The sequence below is a fragment of the Camelus bactrianus genome, chromosome X (assembly GCF_048773025.1).
Source record: "Camelus bactrianus isolate YW-2024 breed Bactrian camel chromosome X, ASM4877302v1, whole genome shotgun sequence".
NCBI classification, from domain to species: Eukaryota; Metazoa; Chordata; class Mammalia; order Artiodactyla; family Camelidae; genus Camelus; species Camelus bactrianus.
In genome coordinates this window covers 84,943,175-84,965,398 of record NC_133575.1, presented here as the reverse complement: position 1 = coordinate 84,965,398, position 22,224 = coordinate 84,943,175, and the positions used below count along the sequence as shown (strand labels likewise).

The following is a 22,224-nucleotide window of genomic DNA, read 5'->3' as shown; positions in this document are numbered from 1 at the left end:
CTGAGGCAGAGTACCTGCCCTGTCGCTTCCCATGGGGGAGGGCCTGGGGACAAGCGTTCGACTGGAACAGGTCGCATTTAGGCTGGTGACTGTGGCCAGTTCGCAGTTATGGACTTAACTTTTTTCACACCCCCCACATCGATAATCATCACCCTTGTGGTGTAATTGTGTTGGCGGCGGGAGTGGGGAGTGTGATGGTGAGGAGAAAGGGAGGAGTTCCAATCATATCTCCAGGGATCGGCATCAAATTAGAGGGATCAGCGTCAAATGAGGGATTTACGGAGTCTGGAGGAGGGTCGGAGTGCGGGGAGAGGGCAAGGGGTAGGGCTCAGAATTGTTGACCCCTCCCGATTTAGTATCTTTCTCTTTGCCTCCAAGTTTTCCATCCTTGGGATCCCCTCTCAAAGTAACTGTCGTAATTAATTTCTCTCTTGAGTGTTTGGCGCTGCCCTTTCTTTCAAAGCCAAGGTTGTAAGCAAACCAATTAAACAAACGGAAGTTTCTCTTCCCGCCTAATCCATCCTGCCTTCCCTTCTTTGATTTACAAATCAAGAACTCTTTCCTGGTCTAGTGTTTAAAGCCTCCAAGGAATCTTGTTTTGAGTCCAGTCGTCTTCGGCAGGGGCATTCAAACTTTTGGTCCTTGGGGAGGCCAGAGCTCTTTTTCATGACAATTTCTGGTTTGGTATTGTGGCCTTTAAGTTATGAACCAGGCTTAATTCAGCAGCGAGATATAACAGGAAGAATCCAAAATTCTGCATTTTAGACCCATCCTAATCTCTTGTTGAATGATTGATGTTAGACAAATTATTCCATGTATTCAGCCCTATGTACCTGCTATGTGTCATGTGGAATCCTAGGGTACAAAGGTAATTAAGATTCAGTTTTCTGCCTTTGAAGGGCTCATAATCTGGTGGGTTTTTTTTTTTTTTTTGGCGGGGAGGTGGGAATGGTAATTAGGTTTACTTAATTGTTCTTGGAGGAGGTAATGGGGATTGAACCCAGGACCTCATGCATGCTAAGCATACATTCTACCACTTGAGCTATACCCACCCCCTAAAGACTCATAATCTGGATAAGTGGCAGAGGGTCAGGTTTAGGGGAAGTAACCAGTAAACCCGGCAAATTATAACCAGGAACGACTAAACCAGGCAAGTTGCAATTAGAACCAAATAACTAAAGGATTGGTTAAAGATTCATGGAGGAGATAACATTGCTTTTTCTCTTCTGTTAAATGGTGTCTAACTCAGAGTTGAGAGGACAAAAGATAGTAAGTGCCAAATCCATGTGTGTTGTTAGGATGGTGATGAACATGTGCTGTTATTTCCTTCTTTTCGACATCCCCTGCGTGGAGAAAATTCTGAGGTTCTATGGGACATTGTTTTTCAGTTCTTGCAAGACATGTTCATCCTATCCAGCTTCTAAAAAGGACCTCTTGAAAATATGGCAGCAAAAATTGCCTCATTAAACTTGACATTTTGTCATTTTCTGATGTTCAAAAATTATGTGTTATTTTGCAGAGGAGTCGTTCCATTTAATAGATGTGTGTATTTTGCAGATTAAAAATTGAGATTCAATGTTCATAATTACCCAGTGATGTAATTTACCCACTTGAGTCCACTCAAAACAGATCAGAATATATTAAAATAGATTTTACAGCCCAGTGTTATAGCATAATATTTTGGTTCCCCATAATTTTACGTGACCAGAATTTTCTGGTGTTCTGTCCACATTTACCAAAGAAGTATATTTCACTTTGTACAGCTGTGTTCCTGAAAGTAATAGGTAAATTAGATTTTTGAGACTCAAATCACTGTTATGTAGTATTTATATTGTTTTTTACTTGTTGCACAGTCCCTTTAAATAATCACTCCTTGTTTTCTGTGTGTGGTTTTTCATTTGACATCCTTTCTTAAAGCATGGATCAGTTACACCAGTTTCTTATCTCTCTCTCACCCACTCACATTTACTCTAGCCCCATATCTCTAGAATAAGAGAGGATTTGTCTGAAGGAATAAACCAGGATTTCTACCATACATGTATGTTGAGAATAGCCATAGCTCATCTTTGTGGTCAGTTCGTATCGCCGCATGTTTGTTTTACCTGTGGTATTGTCGAGATGCTTGAAATTACCAGTGAGAGCTGCCACTATATTTCATGTAAATTAAACGAAATGGATCAGAATGGAACAAAGAGATGTTTTTAAGGTTTGTTTGATTCTTTTTGGTCCAGAGCAAAAGTGTGGTCTTATTTTTATGGCTGCTCAATTACTGTATTCTTACTTAAAATTCTGAAGCCAAGAGCTTTCCTGTGCTTTCACCACAAATCCACATTTGGATTAGCTCTCACGGGAGTTTGACTGTGTGCCAGCATAAGCTTGTCTTTTCCATTTTGTTTGCTAAAATCCAGTGTTATGTGCTACCCCTTTAAAAGATTCATTTATACATTTTTTTGATGAAGAAAAGATAATGACCATCTAGAAATGTTAATAGTTGTACTTTCTTTAAGATTTCATTTTTTGGCCATGTGGTAATTGGCAATCAGCAACAGCAATAGCTGTGGATTTGGTGAAGTTGGTTGACTTAATTTTTTTTAATTCTAATAATGGAATTGGAGCAACAGAGAACCCTAAGATGGTTAAAGAAGGAATAATAAGGATGATGACTTTTCTCTGGCACCTAAATCTAGCACCTGGCTTTATGTAATTAAAAATAATTTATGCATATTTGGCTTATTAAGCACAAATCAACAATTTACTTGGCAGATGGGAGCTACTACATGAGTGAAATAATGGGGCTACCTTCTATTAAGTACTCTAGTGTATGGGATTTAGGAAGATCTGCCAATCAAGAAGCTTTAATGTAGATAGTTTGTTCAGAGTATTTTACTCTTGAATTTTCCATATCTGAATAGTGTAAGCAGGTTCTTGTGTGTTGGACTTGACAGTCTCCCTTAGTAGATACCGGTTTTTTTGTGATGTAGAACAAGACTAAGATAAAAAACATGAAAATAGACGATGTTTCCTTATCTTTTCTTTCATCTTGGCACCATACTTTGAAATTGAATCATCTATAATTACTAGAACATGGTAACATTTGAAACGAGCTTTCCCTTTCAAAATGTTTTATGATATTTATATAAACTTAATAAATCACTGTGTAAGTGATTTGTCATAATTAAACATACACATAAAAAAAATTGAGGTAGCCTTTCAAAAAAGTTCTTAATGATCATCACTCAAAAATACAAGGCTTTTCTCTCCTTTTTCCCCACCCCAAGCTCAAGAACCCAACTCTGAAAATGTTCTCAAGTTTTTCTTAGCAAAATATCATTGCATTCTATGCTCACAAAGGAAATATCTGGTAAAATTTTGGCCTCCCAGGTACCTCATTACTGGGACCCGGGTGCCCAAATGGTGGCCTTGACATTTCATTTTACATAAGGAAATATCAACCCTTTCACACACACCCCCCACTGTGAATTAATAAATACCATTTTGGCTTATTAAAGAGAAAATCCTATAGGGCAACCCCTAGGAAGGGCAAATCACACTGTGTGCTCCTCTCCTTTCCTCCCTCCCTGGAACAGTTTGAGTCATGTGAAATCAAGTAAAAGATTACTTTTAAAGATCTCTTAGAATTATAAAGGACAGCTATGTAGGAGTTTTTGCAATATGAAGGATGGTCAGTGTCACCACTGTTTCTTGGTAATAATGGAAGGATTATTGACTGCTTACCTATAAGCCTCGGGCCTTTTTTTCAAATACCTGCTGATACACTGCTCTTTCTCCCTTCCCCCTCCCCTGCTTGCTGCTGGGGTCTTCCTTAAGCATAGGCTGGAAACCACCACTCCAGTTCACCTTAGGGTCATGAATCCTCAATCCTCAAGAGTTGAGTTAAAGTTATAATAATGTGGATTGTGTGCAAAGAGGTTGATTTCTTATTTTTTTTTTTTGGTTAAGATATTGGAGATTTGTAATGTAAGTAGAAAATTAATATTTGCTGTCAAGTAGATTTCATTCTAATGAAAAAAAGACTAAAAAGTGATGACACTGGCCATCCTTCATTTTTCAAAACCTACAGAGCTGTTCTTTATCATTCAAAGAGATCTTTAAAGGTAATTTTTTATTTGATTTCACCTAGATCAAAATGTATCAGGGATGGAACTGAGCACAGTGTGTTTTGCCTTCCCTGAGGGTTACCCTATGAGATTTTTAAAAAAATAAATCAACAAGCCAAAATCCACAAGTGCATTAATACACCACTGAGTCCAGCAATTCCACATACCTCATTAACCTTCCTCCTTTATCTTCCCTGATTCCTTAATATTTCTGTCTCTATTCAGTGGTAATTGCTTTATAAAGGCTTTGTTTTGTCATCTGTAAAGTGGGAACAAAACTTATCTTTCCTATCTCATGGCACTGTTATGTGAGTCAAATGAGTTTTGAAACCTGTGAGCAACTATATAAACATATTCATTTATCTGTTAATGAAGGAATAAGATGTTAAGTGCCATTTTCTGTACCAGAAGACCAAATGAGGATCTATATTTGTACCATTTTCCCTAGTAATTACTTTTCCCATGTTGTATATAGAAATTGATTTGGAGTAGTAACATTGAGTATATACAACATGCAATGATATCACTGCAAAATCAAAACACTAGTTAATCACTCAAGAGTTTTGGTATGATGATGATTATGCATTTATGGTTTTTAATCAGAATAATGTATAAGAATTAGAATAAAATAGTAGAACAGCATTTCTTTTTGATCTACAATTGCTCAAAACCTAAAAGCCCTCAAACAGTTCTTCTTCAGATATAAGCATCACTTGTCCTACTGAGTGGTATTGAAGAGTATATGTAACTTTAGTTATATTAGTTTTATTTTTAAAAAACGTCACACTTGAAGAAGAACTAATGATCCAGCTGGTGAAAGCCCATGCTTCTGGTGGACAGTTGTGGAAAAAGTATGGATTTTATATTATCTTTACATTAGAAAATTTGCCGGCTTTTCCACCTTTTGCTGCTGCTATATGAGCAGAAAAGGTAAGAGTAATGTACAAGATACATTCATTCAACAGATAACAACGGTCAGTGCCTTCTAAAAACCAAGCACTGTTTTAGGTGCTGGAGTTAATAGCAGTGAGTGAAACAAAATCCCTATTCTTGTGGGGCTAACATTCTAGTTGAGAGAGGCAAATAAGCAAATAATATTTGGCTGGTGGTGGTAAGTGATATGAAGAAAAATAACTTAAGATACAGTGATAAGGGAGAGGAGGGGTTAGTCTTTTACATAAATTTGATCTAGGAATACCTCTTTAAGGTGACCTATGAACAGAGACCAGAGGGACTAGAGTCTATGATCCAAGCAGATACTTGGGAGCAGAGTAAATATACGTAATTCTTTTCAGGAATTTCGCTGTGAAGGGAAGCAGAGAAATGAGGTGGTAGCTGGCTACTGCCCTGGGTGTTGCGTATACAGTGGTGAATAAAACAGAAATAGTTTCTCCCTCACAGACTTTATAATCTGGTGGCACAGACAAATAGTTAACAAGTAAGCAAGCAAGTATGTAGTTACTAGGGTAGTCAATATCAGCCTAGTTTGGGTGGCTTATAGTCATGCATGAGGGTTATTTAAAACTTCCAAAGCAATTTTTCAGGGCTAGCTTTACTTCGGTGTAAAGTATGCTTATCTGATGTCCTGTTAAATAATACAAAGATTTTTTAAAAGCAGTGATTAATAACAATAGGTGGTATTCTGGTGGCAGAATTCCAGTGTGACATCTGTGGAGCAACTTGCCAAAACCCCATTTGGATGGTTTTTAATTAAATCAGCCATCTCTGAGCACAAGCAATATCTGGGATGCGGTCTGGTAAAGAGAAGTGGGGAGGACATTCTAAGTGGGAGGAATAGCATGATAGTGCAAAAGCAAAAGATGGCACTTGTTGGGACACAGCAGGTGCTCCAGATTCATTTATTTGTGGTTGAAAATATGACACTCAGTATATAGTGCCCTTAGCAACTGGAAATGTTGTTGAAGAGCAATGTCCTCATCTATAGACGAGGAAAACTGGAGATAGAAATTAAAGGGACCTGAGAATTAAACCTTTGTTGTTTTTGTCTCCACTGCGCTTTCACCTTCAACCTACGTGGTCTTGTTTTTTTCTCTCTTATTCCAGTATAAAAAAGTGAAGTTTTAAAACAAGGTAACATCATATTTGTTGATTTTTATCATTATATTAGTCGTCCTCTTGTTTTAAACTAACCAAAATCATGGCCACCTTTAGTTCTTCTAATTAATGTTTTTTAAGTACTGTACTATATATGAGTTTATTCATTTACTGCCACACTTGCTTTTTGCTCTGCACCTAGGAATTTAGATGTTGTATTTTCTTTAATTGTCTGAGGGCTATTTTTTTGTGTGCATTGATGCATAAGTCTTGAAGTATATTAAGGTGCTGTATATTTCCCTATATTTTAATCTTTAGAAGTATAGCTGGGTTTGATATTGATAATGCGTGCATTCTTTTTCCCCCCATTTATGACATTTATGGCATCAATTACTTTCCTTAAAAAATTCTAAATCCTTTAACGAGTAAAGATTACAGTTAGGAAAGGGAATGAGTGCTTACATATATCTGCTTTTCAAGCAAATGTCTTTAAAAGGATGCAGGGAGAGGGAAAACAGGACAAAAGAAGAATTATTTTTATTCACTTTTTCCAAAGCTCTTAAGTGTAAAATTGGCAGCTTTCAAAATGTCAACAGTGGCTATTGGATTATTGTATAATAAGCATTCACAGTCTTGTTTTAAGGATGTAGATCTCGTAGGAAAAGCAACAGACTCAGGAAAACCTACAACCTCTACTGAGAACACTACTTTCTCCTGTTTGAACGTACTACTAAGTGTGTTGGCAGTTTACTAATTAGTTTGTTCATTAACATTTAATGAACTTGAGATTATAAAAAATTCAGTAAAGGTATACTTGTTTGACTTTGTAAACACGGCAACTTAGAACAAGATACAGAATCCACTATAAAGTTCCAGCAATCATTCCTATGGCCGACATCTATAATCGCACATTTTACTTAGAGTGGAAATTAAATCTTGTTTGTCATTAAGAAGCTCATTTTAGTCACTCTTCTGCAGCTTGAGCAGTGTTGCCTTACACAGTGCCCTCAATCTCGTTTACAAGCAGAAAGAGCCACTTGTCAAACGAAAGCGTACTAAACCAGCACGTCGATAATGAGTACTATCTTCAAGCTTTGGCTGTTTTATAGTGTCCCTTCCTCCAACACTCAGCCCTTGGTCCTACTTGTTCATCGTTATCATCAACCTAATATAAAAAGAAATGTTTATCAAATTTGCAGGTGTCTGAAAATTGAAAGGGACAATTAATACCATAGATCAGTTTTCTCAACACAGGCTGCAGGTTAGATTCAATTGAGAACCTTAAAAAAAAACAAAACTAAATGACACTAGAGTATTTATGGGTAAAATGATGCAGTGTCTGGGATTTACTTTAAAATACTCTAAGAGGGATAAATGACAGATGATTGACAGAATGTTGATAGTCATTGAAGTTAGGGCACATAGAAGTTTTAGTATATTATTCCATTTTTTGAAAAATTTTATAATACAAAGTTAAAGAAAAACATAGAATACCCAGGCCCTATCCCAGATGAGTTAAATTAAAATCTCCAGGCTTTCATAGTTTTAGAAGTCAAGCCTGAGTAAACTGCATTTAGGTGTTTTTTTTTAATCAGCTGTACAGAACAGAGAATACCTAGATTAGTGCTTATATTTGTAGAAAAGATCAAAGTAGGTTAGTTAATCACATGCTTAGTAATGATAATATGATGTAGCGACTAAAAAAGCTAGTATGATTTTTGACTGCATTAATAGAATCATGGAGCCCACAATATTTTTAAAAACCCTGCATTTTTTCAGATCTTCTCTGGTGTTCAGGTTTGAATGACACATTTTGTAAGAGGCTTTGACAAATAGGTATGTTAAGAGAATGGTAGAAGAAGTAATAAGAAGCCCAAACAATCTCATACAACAAACAGGTGAAAGAACTAGGTATATTTTAAGCCAGAAGAAGAGAAGAATAAACAAAGGGATACTGGATAACTGTAATTACAATATTTGAAGACTCATCATATGACTAGACCATATGTTTTGTATTGTCCCAAAGTTGCAAGGAAGTAGCATTTTATTTATCCTAAGAAAGATCTTTCTTTTTCTTTTTTTATGTGTGTAAGTAAGAAATAATCTTTATTTTTCTATCATAAAGGTTAAAAAATGTTTATTGTAAAATTTTCAGAAAATACATGTAGATGTAGAAAACAAAATAATGATCACCCATCATCCTGTTGCCCAGAATAACAACTGTAAACAGGATTGGCCTAATTTGTATGGCCTAGTGCAAAATAAAAATGCAGGGCTCTTTGTTCAAAATTAAAGAATTTTAAGATGGTCGCATCAGAGTATGCAGCCCTTCTGAGCATGAGGCCGTATGGACAGGTCTCAAGCTCATGAAGCCAGCTCTAATGATAACATCTGGATATATACAGTTCATCCTTGAAAAACATAGGGTTTGAACTGCATGGGTCCACTTATATGTGGACTTTTTTTCAATAAATACAATAGTACTAAACGATCCACAGTTGTTTGAATCCGAGGATACAGAACTGCAGATATGGAGGGCTGATTATGAAGTTATATCAGATTTTTGACTGAATGGGGGTCAGCATCTCTAACCCCTGCATCATTCAAGGGTCAACTGTAAATCCTTTCATATTTTAGAAAGAACTTTCTAATTAGTAGAAATTCCCACCAATGCAGTAGGCTGCCTTGGGAGAACTCTGGAGTCAAAAAGGAAAAAGCTAGGCTTTCTATCAGGGATACTGTAGAATAGATGAATGCGTTGGTGGTTGTACTACATGACCTGTTAGGATATTTTTCATCTCTGATGTCAGTGGTGCTCTATGTCCATCCATCCAAAAAGAATTGGTTCATGAACAGTGATCATTACCTGCAAATTGTATATTTTTTAAAATCATAGGACCTTGGTTTTTTGTTATCCTGCTGTGTCATTGAATAAAAAACATTTCACATCAGTTATGGTGATGAATTGCCTTAAGAAGTTTGTTGCTACTTCTATGGCAAGATGCTACCAAAACCACATGGACCTTTAAAAGGTCTAGAACATTGGTAACTTCCTCAGTTCTAGACATTCAAAGAATAATTTGGATTTTTTAAATTATTTTTTTGGGGGGTTAATTAGGTTTATTTATTTTTAGAGGAAGTACTGAGGATTGAACCCAGGACCTTGTGCATGCTCAGCACATGCTCTACCACTTGAGCTATATCCTACCCCCCGAATTTCTTGGTATTTTAAAAATCTCTTGTTCTATCAGGCAGCCGACAGACACTATATATTCTCTTTCCAATTTACTGTTGCTATAGAACTTCCCATATATAGGCTGATTCATGGCCTTGGATGTTCAGTCTGTCAGATGATAAACCTTTGTGTTTAGGTTGAAAACCTTAGAAAAGCAACCCAAAGTTGTCTGCTTGTTTTCTTGTACTTTTAGAACCCAGACATTGGCACATATTAATCCCTAAATGACTTGCAGGGACTTGATGATGATTATAGCTTAATGAGCTGAAAGACTTCCCCAAGCGGCTGGAAATGTATTCTAGCGCTAGCTTCCAAATTATTTGTTGCATGGTTTTACAATAACTGCCTGATTTAAAAGTACTTACAAAAACTGAACAATTTCTTTTCTACATAGTGTAAAGCACTTATAATCTTTCAAATGTTTCTGCTGCTGCTGCTGCTGCTGCTGCAAAAAATGACCTTTGTGCAGGTGATTTTGAGCACTTTGTCCCCAATTTCAGACTTTCTATCAAACAGCTAACTGTTATCATGTTACTCAGGAATGCTTATTTGTGGCCTCTCTTTTCCTCTCATATCTTCACACATCCATACTCCCACTGTTAATTTCTCAGTTGAGCCAAATTTTTCTTTACCTGTTTGTTCCTTTTCCCATTGTTCTAATACTGCTTTCCTAGTGTATATAAAGAAAGAAATAGAATTTAAGCTACTTTTATTTAAAATGTGGTAAAGGTGACATAAATGATTTTCCTCGCAAATTTGAAAATACTCTTTTGAAAGCTTAGAATTTAAATTTTGGGAAGGCAAATCCAGCAACTAAAGTGGTGCTGTGGTTAATGAATGCTTTTATTTGAACTTATAATTCCTTTATTTTGACAATTTTGTCAAGTTATATGTTTATTTATATACACAGACATTCATACACTTGATTCCATTTTTTCAACCTGAAGATAGTTTACCTCTTTTGGTTGTCTTTTACTAACACTCTTTTATCTTTTTCTTTTTTTGAATATTTTCACTTTCCCATCCTCAAAGTGAGAGTATTCTCCTTTTCTCCATTTCCTGAATAATTTCAGTTACATTGCTCCGAGGAGGTTATCTGCATATGTTTAACTCCCACTTTTCTTTCTTTTTCTTTGACCACGCCCACTTTTCTTTCTTTATCCTTGATCTCTTAGCCAGACCTCCAATTTCTCACACTTTTTTGCACTGAGAGTGATATAATTATTTTTCCTTTTACCTCCAAACTCTCCACTAATTCCCTGATTATTAGTTGAAAGATAATCGCTTCCTGTGTCTCTCCTCCTCATTCCCATTCTCTCTTCCCTGGTACCTTCGCTTTCATAATATTTGTCTGGATGTTCATATTTCTTTTTCTTGGCCTTCAGTTCATGTTATGGCTTGTTTCATATCAGATAACTTCTTTTCTCTATAATCTGCACATGTTATTGCCAAACTCTTCCTTGATACTTTACCCCCAGTATCAAAACCCTCTGTCAGATTGCTAGTTGATATGCTGCATTTGTGACCCCTATTTTTACTTTCCACCAATTCCTACATCTACTCTCCCACCCTTTCCTTTCAGTTGATCCAAACTTCTCTTTATTTCTTTGTTGTATCTCCTACTCTTCTAATTTTCCTCCCTCTGTACTTATAATAACTTCCTAACTCACATCTGCCAACCTACCTATATTGTCATTCAAAGCTTGCTTGAAATCTTAACTCCTTTTAAGTGGGGAAAGATAGGGAGATAGCCAAAGGCCTGTTTTAAATTGATTTAATTCTTTCCTCAAAAATCAGTATGCTCAATCAAAGAGAAATGCCTCATAAAGTAAAACCAACACTCAACCAATCAAAGCTTCCAGAAAAGGAAAGTAGATTTATATATTTCAGCCATCCCACTGATACAGTTAAGTCCACACATTTTGTTCCCATTGTGTCCAGCAATGTGTTGAAAGTTGGGGATACAAACCCAGTGGTAGAAGACATGGTTATTGCCCTCAGAGAACTAATACTCTAGAGAAGGAGGCAAGATTAATGTACATGAAGCGCTTAGAAAGTAGATGTAATAACTAGCCTAATAATTAAGATGCTAGGTTGTGCCATATAGAATTTAAGTGCTATAAGTAATTAAAGAAAAAGGACGGCATAATTGCACAGAATTGCCAGTGAAGATTTCTTGGGGGAAGTGGGTCTTGAAGAAAATGTAGAATTTGGGTTAGCTAGACTGGGCTACAAGACTTGCGTTAGCATTTCTAGGCAAAAAGAGACTTACTTGCTTAGCAAAGACTTTAAGGGAGAAGTTAGTTGATTGTTTAAGAAAATGGCAAACTTTATTCTAGGGAGGAGTAGGAAATATTAGATAACAAACTAAATGATCAAAGCCTTGAACTCCAAATTGAGGAATTAAATGTTAAAAAGAAAATCTTTTACCTAAGCATTTTAATTAATCAAGGTTTTTATCTTGTATAAATATCCAACATTTTTGGGGGGGTGGGGAGAGGTAATTAGGTCTATTTATTTAATTATATTTTTAATGGAGTCACCAAGGATTGAATCCAGGACCTTGTGCACACTGAGTGTGCACTCTACCAGTTGAGCTATATCCTCCCCTCTCCAACATTTTCTTATATAATAGTATTTACTAACACTGAGTGGTTTACTGTGTGCTAAGCATTGTTCTAAATGTTTTATAAGTATTTTATATGTAACAATAACTCATTTCAAATGTACAATCACCTTTTGTGGTAGGCTCCATTTTTACCTCCTTACTTTACAAATGGCGATGGGGGAAAAGGTAAGTACAACTGGCTCAAGCTGACACAAGCACATACCAGAGCCAGGATTCAAACTTAGGTAACTTCTGGTACCAGAATCTACATTCTTATCTGCTATATACACAACCTTGTAAAGGAGGTCAATAAGTACTGCAAATATATCGTGAGGTTTAGACAATTGAACCTGATTTATTCTTTTACTGAAAGATAGTTTTTTTCAAGCACTGCTTACACTGGAACACTGTAATCTCTTCATCCAAAGTATTTTTTAAAGAAAAATCTCTATAAGGAAGCTTGGACTAGAAATTAAAAAAAAATCTATTGGTTAGTCATATGAAGAGATACTGATTTTATCTCTTATAAAATCCTTATTTCAACAGTCTCTTTTTATTGCAACAGGGCTTCTGGTTGGGACTCTTGATTCAGTCTTAGACTCTACTGCTAAGGTAGCTCCATTTCGCATCCTACACCAAACACCAGATTCTCAAGTTTACCTGTCAATTGCATGTGGTGAGTATGACTTTTAAAACATGGAATACAAACAAATAAGGGTACTAAGAAATTGAGTATTTAAATTTATTTATATGTATCTTTTGGTTTAGAAACAAGTTAAATGTACAACTCTACTTTGAGAGAATAGAAAGATATATAACTGTTTATGTAAGAAGGATTACAGATTATTATGTTTTTTAAAAAATCCATTAATGTGATAGATCTGAAGCATGTGTTAGAACAGTGCTGATTCTGAGCAAATTTTGGTCAGTGCTACTGCTAAATGACTCACTCCTTTCTGCAACCTGCCTCTTCTTAATGTAACTGCAAGGAAGATGAGAACTTCCCCATGCAGTACTTTGTTTCATCCATCATAACTCAGATGAGGAGAATCAAACCCGAAACTTAAAGGTTGATCTCTAAGAAAATATAAGCCTGAAAAAATGAACCCTTTTTAGTTACATACCTACTTTCTCACAAAAGGCATCATATCATTGAAATATGAAGGGATATCTTACAGGTAATGCTACATATTAATCCATGCTGGGGTGGTTCAGTTGCTTCCACATATACCTGTTATGGTAGAAAAGGAATTAGGATGATTCTTCCTAACAAAGCAATTCAAAATTAGAAAAATACATATCCAATGACAGTTTGTTACTTCTTTTATGAGGCCATTATAATGTTGGTCTAAATTAGAATCCCAGGTTTATGGCTTTTTTTTTTTTAATGTTGGAAGACTGCCTTTTTTCTTTCTCTCTTCTCAAGTAGATATACTTTAAAAAAAAACAAAAGCATGTGAATTTCTGGATAGTTCATATGTGTGAACATACAGCATACAATTAATTTTTTAAGATGTGTGGCTTGTTTTTTGCATCTCCCTCTAAATTTCCTTTAGTGCTTCTGGTGAGTGTTTTCTCCTGGCTCTCTTAAAATGAATGCCATCTAAACTAAATGAAAAAGATATTACACCTGCTGATATCATGAGACATCTATAACCTCAACTCTAAATCTGGTTGGTAGAAATTATTTAGAAAAAAAGTCCTTTTTACTTAAAAAAAAAAAGGATTCTTATGTAACTTATTCTCCCAAATTAACCTGATGCAGAAATATAGTAGTTACCTACTAATGAAGCTTCTTTATACCTAAAGGACCAAAATAAAGGCCTTAAAATTTCCCTGTGGCTTTTATTTGTGGTTCATTAAAGAAGGATATTATACATGGTATGATGACTTTAGTAACATGAATACAACTCTAACTGAATTGTAGGAAATAGGCAGTTTTGCAGTGTCAATAAATTTTTGACATATCACTCTCCATATATCATAAAACATACTGAGAAGTCAAGATATTTCTCTTGAATAAGATTTATATAATCTACAATGCCGGAGAGATCTTAAAGGTATGTGGGTTATAGGGGGAAACTGAAAGATACTGAAATGTTCTTCCAGCTAAAGCAACCCAGAGCTAACTGTAGTATTTAATCCTACCCTCAGTAAGCCACCTAACACTGGTTCAGCAGGTCACTTGGATTTACCCTTGCTACAGGGTTTCTAACCTTTTTCATGAACTTTCTTTTAGTTGGCTGGGCCTTTTAAGAAGAGTTGACTCTAAGCAAAGGCTTCATACCTTCTGAAATAGAGTTGCTGCGGTTAAAATCCACATTTATACAGTGTGCATAGGGTTGTCATGTGCACACTGTTTTCAGTCACACAGATTATAGATATAGTACTAACTGTGTTATTTGAAGACCAAAGATTAACGTATGTATATATGTGTATATGTGTATATATATATATATATATATATATTCTGGTACTCTATATAGTCTCTTAAAAGAACTAGTTACCATAGGCACAGGCTACTGGCATCTTGTTTTCAGAATTTTATATCTTTTCTCATGAGTTGCATTTTCTTTTCTACCCTTTCATTAAATATGTTATTCTTTTTACTTATAATGAAAGATAGTGTTCATACCCACATATAAGGATAAAATAGAGAATAAATATAGTACCACTGTTCCTTTATGATGCTCATTTTTGAAAATAAGCAAATATAACTTTATCTTTTAAACTAAGCTTATAAATATCAAAAGCAGGTTTTTTTGTGTGTGTGGAATTTTCTTTGAGTCTTTCATTCTTTTTTGTTACTAATCAGGAGCCAACAGAGAAGAAATAAACAAACATTGGGATTGGTTAGAACAAAATATCATGAAGACCTTGTCTGTGTTTGATTCAAATGAAGATATTACTAATTTTGTACAAGGAAAGATAAGAGTAAGTGGCATGGATATATTCTGCAGATGGAATACTAAAATCTTTGACCCTCTTATTTGAGGATCAAAGCTGCATTGGAAGGTCATTGTTTTACTGGCACCTTTCAGGATTGGCAAAAGCAGGCATATGAGTATCAGAATCGGAGCTAAAGAAAATTGTAAAGTTAGTGGTTAGTCTTTGGTGCCCTTGTGAGTGCTTAGATATTTTCATTTCAAAATCTCTAGAGTTTGGAGTGTGAAAGAACCCTTCACTCAATCAAAATAATGAGCATCTGTATTTTGTAGTAGCTCCTTGTGGCACATTAGAAAAATACTAATTACAAAATTAAAGAAAATCTGCTCTGCCTCTGTACTAAGAGAAGTGTGTATGTGCACATTTATATGTGTATATGTGTCTATATCATATATGGATATGATATACACGTGATATATGTAGCTGAAGAAATACAGTTATATTCCATGAACTGTTTAAATATGTGAAATATATTTTTATTGGTAGGTAATTATTAATTTTCAGAAAATATTTTGTCTCCTTTAGGGATTAATTGCTGAAGAGGGAAAACAATCTTTTGCAAAAGAAGATGATCCTGAAAAATTTCGAGAAGCCCTTTTGAAATTTGAAAAATATTTTGGTTTACCAGAACAGGAAAAGTTAGTGACGTATTACTCATGCAGTTATTGGAAAGGACGGGTTCCTTGTCAGGGCTGGCTATATCTTAGCACCAACTTTCTAAGCTTCTATTCTTTTTTGTTGGGATCAGAAAGTAAGTGATTTCTATTGCTTACTATGACTTTGAACCTGCAGACAGACCTATCTGTGATGGTGTTAGATTGCATATAAAGTAATAGGATAGATATAAAGGGTAATTAAACTGTACATTAAAAAGTTCACTTCATCTAGGGAGAGAATGCTTTTAAGACTGATAGCTTAACATAGGAACCATTAGAAGTGTATATAGAATGCCTTACATATTGTGGGAAGCAAATGAATATTAAATGACAGTGGTGATCTGGCATAGAACTTCTTTCTTTCCCCGTTATAAACTACCAACTCTCTTCAATCCATATGTTAATCCTTGTTTTAAACATACAATATAAATATAGTAGCCGTAGTGCCTAATGGCTCACAGCTACAAAGAACAATCAAACAGAACTGTTCGTAGCACACGTATAGCTTTTACATCAGTGGTTATGTTATTATGTAAAGTAACAGACTTAAATATGAAATCAGAAGAAAATTTTAAATTATTTAAAAATTATATCTGTTCATAGAATCATCCGTTATTGAATGCTCATTGTTATGCTTCAGAATTTTAATGAAACTTGAACTCCAAAGTATTTTAGTTGTTCATAGCATTTTTCAAGTGGTTACCTATTGTTTTTGAAAGACCTGATTGGAAAACATTAGTCAACATTGCGAAATTTAATCATATCTCCTTGTTATTCTTATTTGCAGTAAAACTCATTATCTCCTGGGATGCAATCTCAAGACTTGAAAAGACTTCAAATGTTATACTGACAGAGAGTATTCATGTGTGTTCCCAAGGAGAGAATCACTATTTTTCAATGTTTTTGCATATTAACCAAACATACCTTCTTATGGAGCAGCTGGCAAACTATGCTATAAGAAGACTTTTTGATAAGGAAACATTTGATAATGATCCAATCCTTGATGATCCTCTACAAATCACCAAAAGGTATTCAAAACATAATTCATACTTACTTTTTATTCTTTGACCAGAGGACAGTAGCATTGAATAACATTAAAAGTTAACTTTTCTATGTTATATGAAAACTTTTCTTCGGAGTAATCATTGATGTGTGTGTGTATTTTTGGGGGGGGGGGGTTATTCATATGCATTTTACGAATAGTATCCTCTCCATGAAGTTTAATCCTAAGAAGTAGTAGAAGTTAAGCTTGAAAATAATTTCTTGAGATCCTCATAGGATTTGCTCTGGAGTGCTTTTAGAAGTGTAGAGATTGTTGTGTGTGTGGTTAATCTAACTCTAAATTTCTCTAAGATAGTCTAGATAGTTTCAGGTCTGAAACTGTTTAATGTATTGTTTATTTTTAAACATAACTTATAGACAGTGTCATTTTTTTTAAAGGGAAAGTAAGTGGAGTCAGTGAAAAATGGGCTTTAGAATGACAGTAGAGCAACCCTTGGACAAGTCATAATCTCTCAGGACCTCAGTTTTCTCAACTGTCATTTCTACCTCAGCACTTGTGAGGAATGAGCAATATAATGTGTGAAAGCACTTTGTAAAATACAAAACACTAGATAAATATTAATCATTATTAGTGCCTGCATCAGAAGTATCTGTCTGGTAGCTGTTTGCCACTATATTTGGTTTGCTGAAACCAACCAGAGCCCTTATATCCTGCTCAACACTTGGAACAGTTGACTGAAATCAGCATGCCAAAGGGGAGGGAGAGTGGAGAGGATCCAGAAATAGTGAAAGCTGCTTCTGGCAAGGAGGCTGAGGGTATAGACTGTATGGGAAAGTGTAAAATAAGAGGAACCTAAGTCCTACAGATAGACCAGAACAAGTGACCTGGAGGGTTGTGTGATTACTGCATAGCCCTTACTGGGTACAGTTGTCCCTCTTGCCTATTCTTAAACTATTCCTAAAATCTGTATATATAAGGGTTCCTTTGTGAACCTTCCTGCTTTTCTGGAAATAGATCAGCCAGGTGAATTGTTTTTACACCTTATTACCAAAATTAGGTCCCAGTGTGCATTATTTATAAATAGAGCTCTATAAGGATTAAGAATCCAGTTTATGTTTTATTATAGTGAGGCATTTGTTTTTGTAGTTCCTTGATTGGCCACCATAAACATAAACTTTTAGCCATTTAATTTCCCTTAGAATATTCTAAAAGGCCATCTATCAATTCGTTACCAAGTCTATATTTGAATGAAGTACAGGAAATTTGATTTTTGGCCATGTACATTTTTTAAAATAGCCTATGGAGAATTATATATATCTAAATCCTTTTCTCTAGTAAGTTAAAAAGAACCATAGCTTATTTAGACTTAGTCTCCAAATGACTTTTTCTAAAATGGAATATCTTTACTGCTCCAGCTTATTGTTTTTACCATATATATTACTTTTACAATTTAAACAATATGGAAGCATAATAACAGCAGCTGAATTCGATGTATATCCTTTCAGGCTTTTAAATACATGAATTAAAAAAAATATTTGCCAAAAACATGAATGGGACTGAATATCACATATTATTCTACAATCTGCTTTTTTCCCACTTAAAATAATATATCATGGACAGCTTTTCATTCATATAAAAGACATTATTCTTTTAAATAATAGTGAAATAATCTACCATATTACAATTTAAGTGAAGTAAAAATTAATGTGGTTTTCTGTTCGTATTTATCAAAATTATTTTTGAAAGACATGATGAACTGCCACATATTCAGATAGTATATGCTGCAAAGATAAATTTAGTTTTAACTTTGTTGGCTTTGAGGTATAACTTGCATAATTTACTTACTACCCCAGATGGCACTGCTGCTTAGCACAAGTGTTTATTGCCTCTAGAAAAACTGTACTATTTTAGGCAATTATTTTTTATTTATATATTTATGTATCAGTTAACAAGTCATGTGTATTTATTGACACCCATCTTGCACCCAATACTGTGTAAGCAATGTTGTTTTGTGATCTTGCCTCTACTTTGAATTTTTTAAACATTCATTAAAATTTTTGCTTCACTTAATTTTAATAGTATTTTGTACAGTATTCTCTAAATTTTGATGCCATAAATTTTCATTATTTTATTTTGCTTGAACTGGGTAGTTCTCTTGATTTTCTGATAATCAGTTATAGAAATTATTGTCTGCCAAGATTGGTTTTAGCCATATTCACATATTAGGAATATATAATAATATAATATTAATCTCCCAGCAAATCATCCCTTAACAGATGGTTTGAAGACCTACGTCCTCTCTAACTTTTGTGCATTGTAATCTACTAATAATACAAAATTGGAAAAGACAACAAAGAAAATGAATTTGTTAGGAATCAGTGTGCTTCTTCCATTTCATAATTTGTTGAAGAACATAGCGTATATTGTTTAATCTTTTTGCTTTACAGTGCGTTTAGATTAATCAATACGAATGTGTGTATACTTGTGAAGTCATCATTTGAAACCCCCACTTTTTTTCTTTCCTTTAGAGGTCTGGAAAATCGAGCCCACAGCGAGCAGTTTAATGCTTTTTTTAGGCTGCCCAAAGAAGAGACTTTGAAAGAAGTACATGAATGTTTCCTATGGGTACCATTCAGCCACTTCAACACTCATGGAAAAATGTGCATCTCAGAAAACTATATCTGCTTTGCCAGCCAGGATGGCAATCTATGTAGTGTAATCATTCCATTAAGAGAGGTAATGTAAATTTGGTTACATATAAGTTTTTAGTTTGAAAACGTTATTATTCACAGAGTAAAATATTGTAATTCTGTAAATTATTTAAAACTCAATATGCAATGTCCTTTTAGTAATTTTTAGATAATAATTTTTTTAAGCTTAGTATTATTCTTCAGGATAAGAGTACCATTCTTCAGGATAAGTGTACTAGGATAAGAGTTTTATAGCTCGTATTGAAAATGAAAATAGAAAAAACTGAAAGTTTATAAATAAGATAAGGGTTTAGGATGACTCAACATGGAGCATGATCACGCAGACATTTATGACATGAATACCAAAGTGTATACTGTTGCATTTGATGCACATGGTCAAAAAGAATAGAATTGATAGCTTTTGTGTAAGTCAGAAATCAGTTATCAGCATTGCAGCATGAAATTTTTACTTTTGTATTGTCATTTTTAAAAGTTACATGTTAGTTAAACCTTTTACTTAAGAAGTGAAATAACTTGCACCCAGGTTGCTTGTGTCAGTGGTACAACTAAGTACCCAACGTCTATTTCTTAATACATCCTAACTATAGACCGAAATTTTTAGCCACAAAAAATAAGCTAAATACATTTTGCCCAACCGTGTCAGCAACAAGGGAAAACGTGATTCATTTATGATATGTTTTCACCCCCCAGGTCTTAGCTATAGATAAGACAAATGATTCCAGCAAATCTGTCATCGTTAGTATCAAAGGAAAAACAGCTTTTCGCTTCAGTGAAGTTAAAGAATTTGAGCAATTGGTGGCAAAACTCAGGCTGAAGTGCGGGGCAGCTTCAACTCAGTATCATGATATTAGCACAGAGGTAATTATACAGCAGTCAAATCATTTTGAAAAAAGGTTTGTATTTTGTGTGGTCCATTCTTTCAAAAGGAATTCATAGTACCTTTCCTATTTATACTGAGGTTTAGTTTTTTAAAAAGATGAAAACCAAATAAATTATATTCTCTCACATAAAACGGAAGTGAAAATTAAGGACTTCATCCTTTTTTAGAAACTCATACTTTTAAAAAATTATTATCATTTGATTTTTTTTGACTGTATTTGCTGTTTATCATATATACACACCTTGTACTTTCACATAACATGGCTTTTAACAACTCCAACTATATCTGAGAATTCAACAAGGCCTTGAAAATGGACTCTAAGTCAACTCTTATTGCTGTAGAGAGACAGCAGTTTTAAACCAGTCTGAGTAATTTCATTTAACATTAAATAGGTCAGCCTTATTTATATAATCTAGCCCAAAGCAAAATAGTGACATACCTGTTTACTAGTAAAATATTAGAGAAGGCAAATATTCTTGGCAAAGAGTAGTTAAGAGCCTGAATTTCATGCTTGTCTTTCATGGAAATGTAGATAGTTTCAGTGCCAAGGAACCTCATGTTTTAATAGCTTGATAAAACATCACATTATAACAATTTATATTTTAATTAAAAATTCAAAGAAAAAATTAACATTGGCTTCACTGGCTGTATTATTTTATTTGAATTGAATTATAGAGGCTTTTACTTCTTTCTCTAGAGCAGAGACTGAAAATATTATGCCAACTCAATTAGAATCAGGCTTGACAAGACTAATTTCCTTCAGTAATATAAAAGCAGAATGAAAAAATGTAATAAAAAATACATATGTTTCAGTTCTAGACATAGAACCTTTATATTGGCCATCAAGAGTTGTCTTGTTCCAACTTGCTTATCTTTGATTCTCTTCAAGTATGTACCTAGGATATACTGTAATTTGATGTGAGGACACAAGTAAAATCTGATCACTCTTGGTAGTTTCTCTCTCAGTGCTTCCATATTCTTGCTTATGTCACTTTTGTTTTTCTGTCCTATTCCATTTCAGATTCAATCTGTGTGTTAGATTTAATGCTCTGCTTATCTTTCCTTCTTTAATTTATCTGTGTCTCTTAAACCTGAAGAGCTGGATTTTTTCTCCTGAAAACTCTCAGGTACCTCTCTAATAGTTGGGTATGCTCAGTTGTCAAGAAAGGATTCTGTTTCAAAATGAGTTTACCATCTTTTCAGATGTATGTCAAAGTTTTAAGGTTGTCTAGTTTCTCTTACCCATTTTTAGAGGTTTTAGTAAAGATATATACAAAATACCAGTCAGTATACTGGTTTGCTTGGAAATGTATTTTTTAATTGTCATAACATTTGTACTTAAGATATTAATCTCAGCAATGAGGAATAATATTGACTTCTTTTAGTATTATCTGTGTATGTCTACCTTTATTTATAGCACATTTAAAAAAGTATTAAAGATAGAACTTTTTAAACAAGAGCTGGTTCCATTTGATTTCTAAACCACAGAAATTGTGGTTACATTATTTTATAGCTACACCTAGCATACTGAAACAAAAAGAAAAAATTACATTCTGTAGTTTTACCAAACCTGGTAAAATTTACACAAACAACAAGCCTTTTTAATCTAAATCTCAAAGAAGTCTAAATTGACAGATCTAAATATGAATACAGAAATGACTTTAGGAAACTTTTCTTTAAGTACATCAAAGTATGATATAAAGAACAAATGCTCCCAGAAGTAATTTGGATTATACATAAATGTCAGTTCTGTCCAAATTTTTAAATGTGTCAATTAAAATTCTCCACCTTTTGTTAGGCTATGTTAAAATCTGGTGCATACCCAGGTTTTGAAAAATTCTAATCAAGTACTTAGAAAACACAATAATCTTTTATTTTTATTAACACATATACTCAAGAAATATTACCAGATATGGAAACTTTTCAAAACTATACTAAATGAAAGAAAAATGGGCTCATTTAGCTTAATTTTAAGCCAAGTGGCCTAAGAAGGGAAAGTACTGCTAAAGATC

At 34.3% G+C, this 22,224-nt stretch overlaps 1 protein-coding gene across 4 annotated transcripts in view; it reads left to right on the top strand.

Annotated features, from left to right (window-relative positions):
* The window catches only part of TBC1D8B (TBC1 domain family member 8B), a 54,613-nt gene that overhangs the window by 574 nt on the left and 31,815 nt on the right, over window positions 1-22,224 (top strand). For all 4 annotated transcript variants that reach the window (XR_006721712.2, XM_010946124.3, XM_074358903.1 and 1 more), the window contains exons 2-7: window positions 12,582-12,692; window positions 14,832-14,950; window positions 15,488-15,713; window positions 16,406-16,646; window positions 19,150-19,357; window positions 20,023-20,190. Coding sequence is in view for 3 of the 4 variants with exons in the window: in XM_010946124.3 (XP_010944426.1) it covers window positions 12,582-12,692; window positions 14,832-14,950; window positions 15,488-15,713; window positions 16,406-16,646; window positions 19,150-19,357; window positions 20,023-20,190 (1,073 nt within the window). In the remaining variant the exon portion in view is untranslated. The remainder of the gene's footprint in view (window positions 1-12,581; window positions 12,693-14,831; window positions 14,951-15,487; window positions 15,714-16,405; window positions 16,647-19,149; window positions 19,358-20,022; window positions 20,191-22,224) is intronic.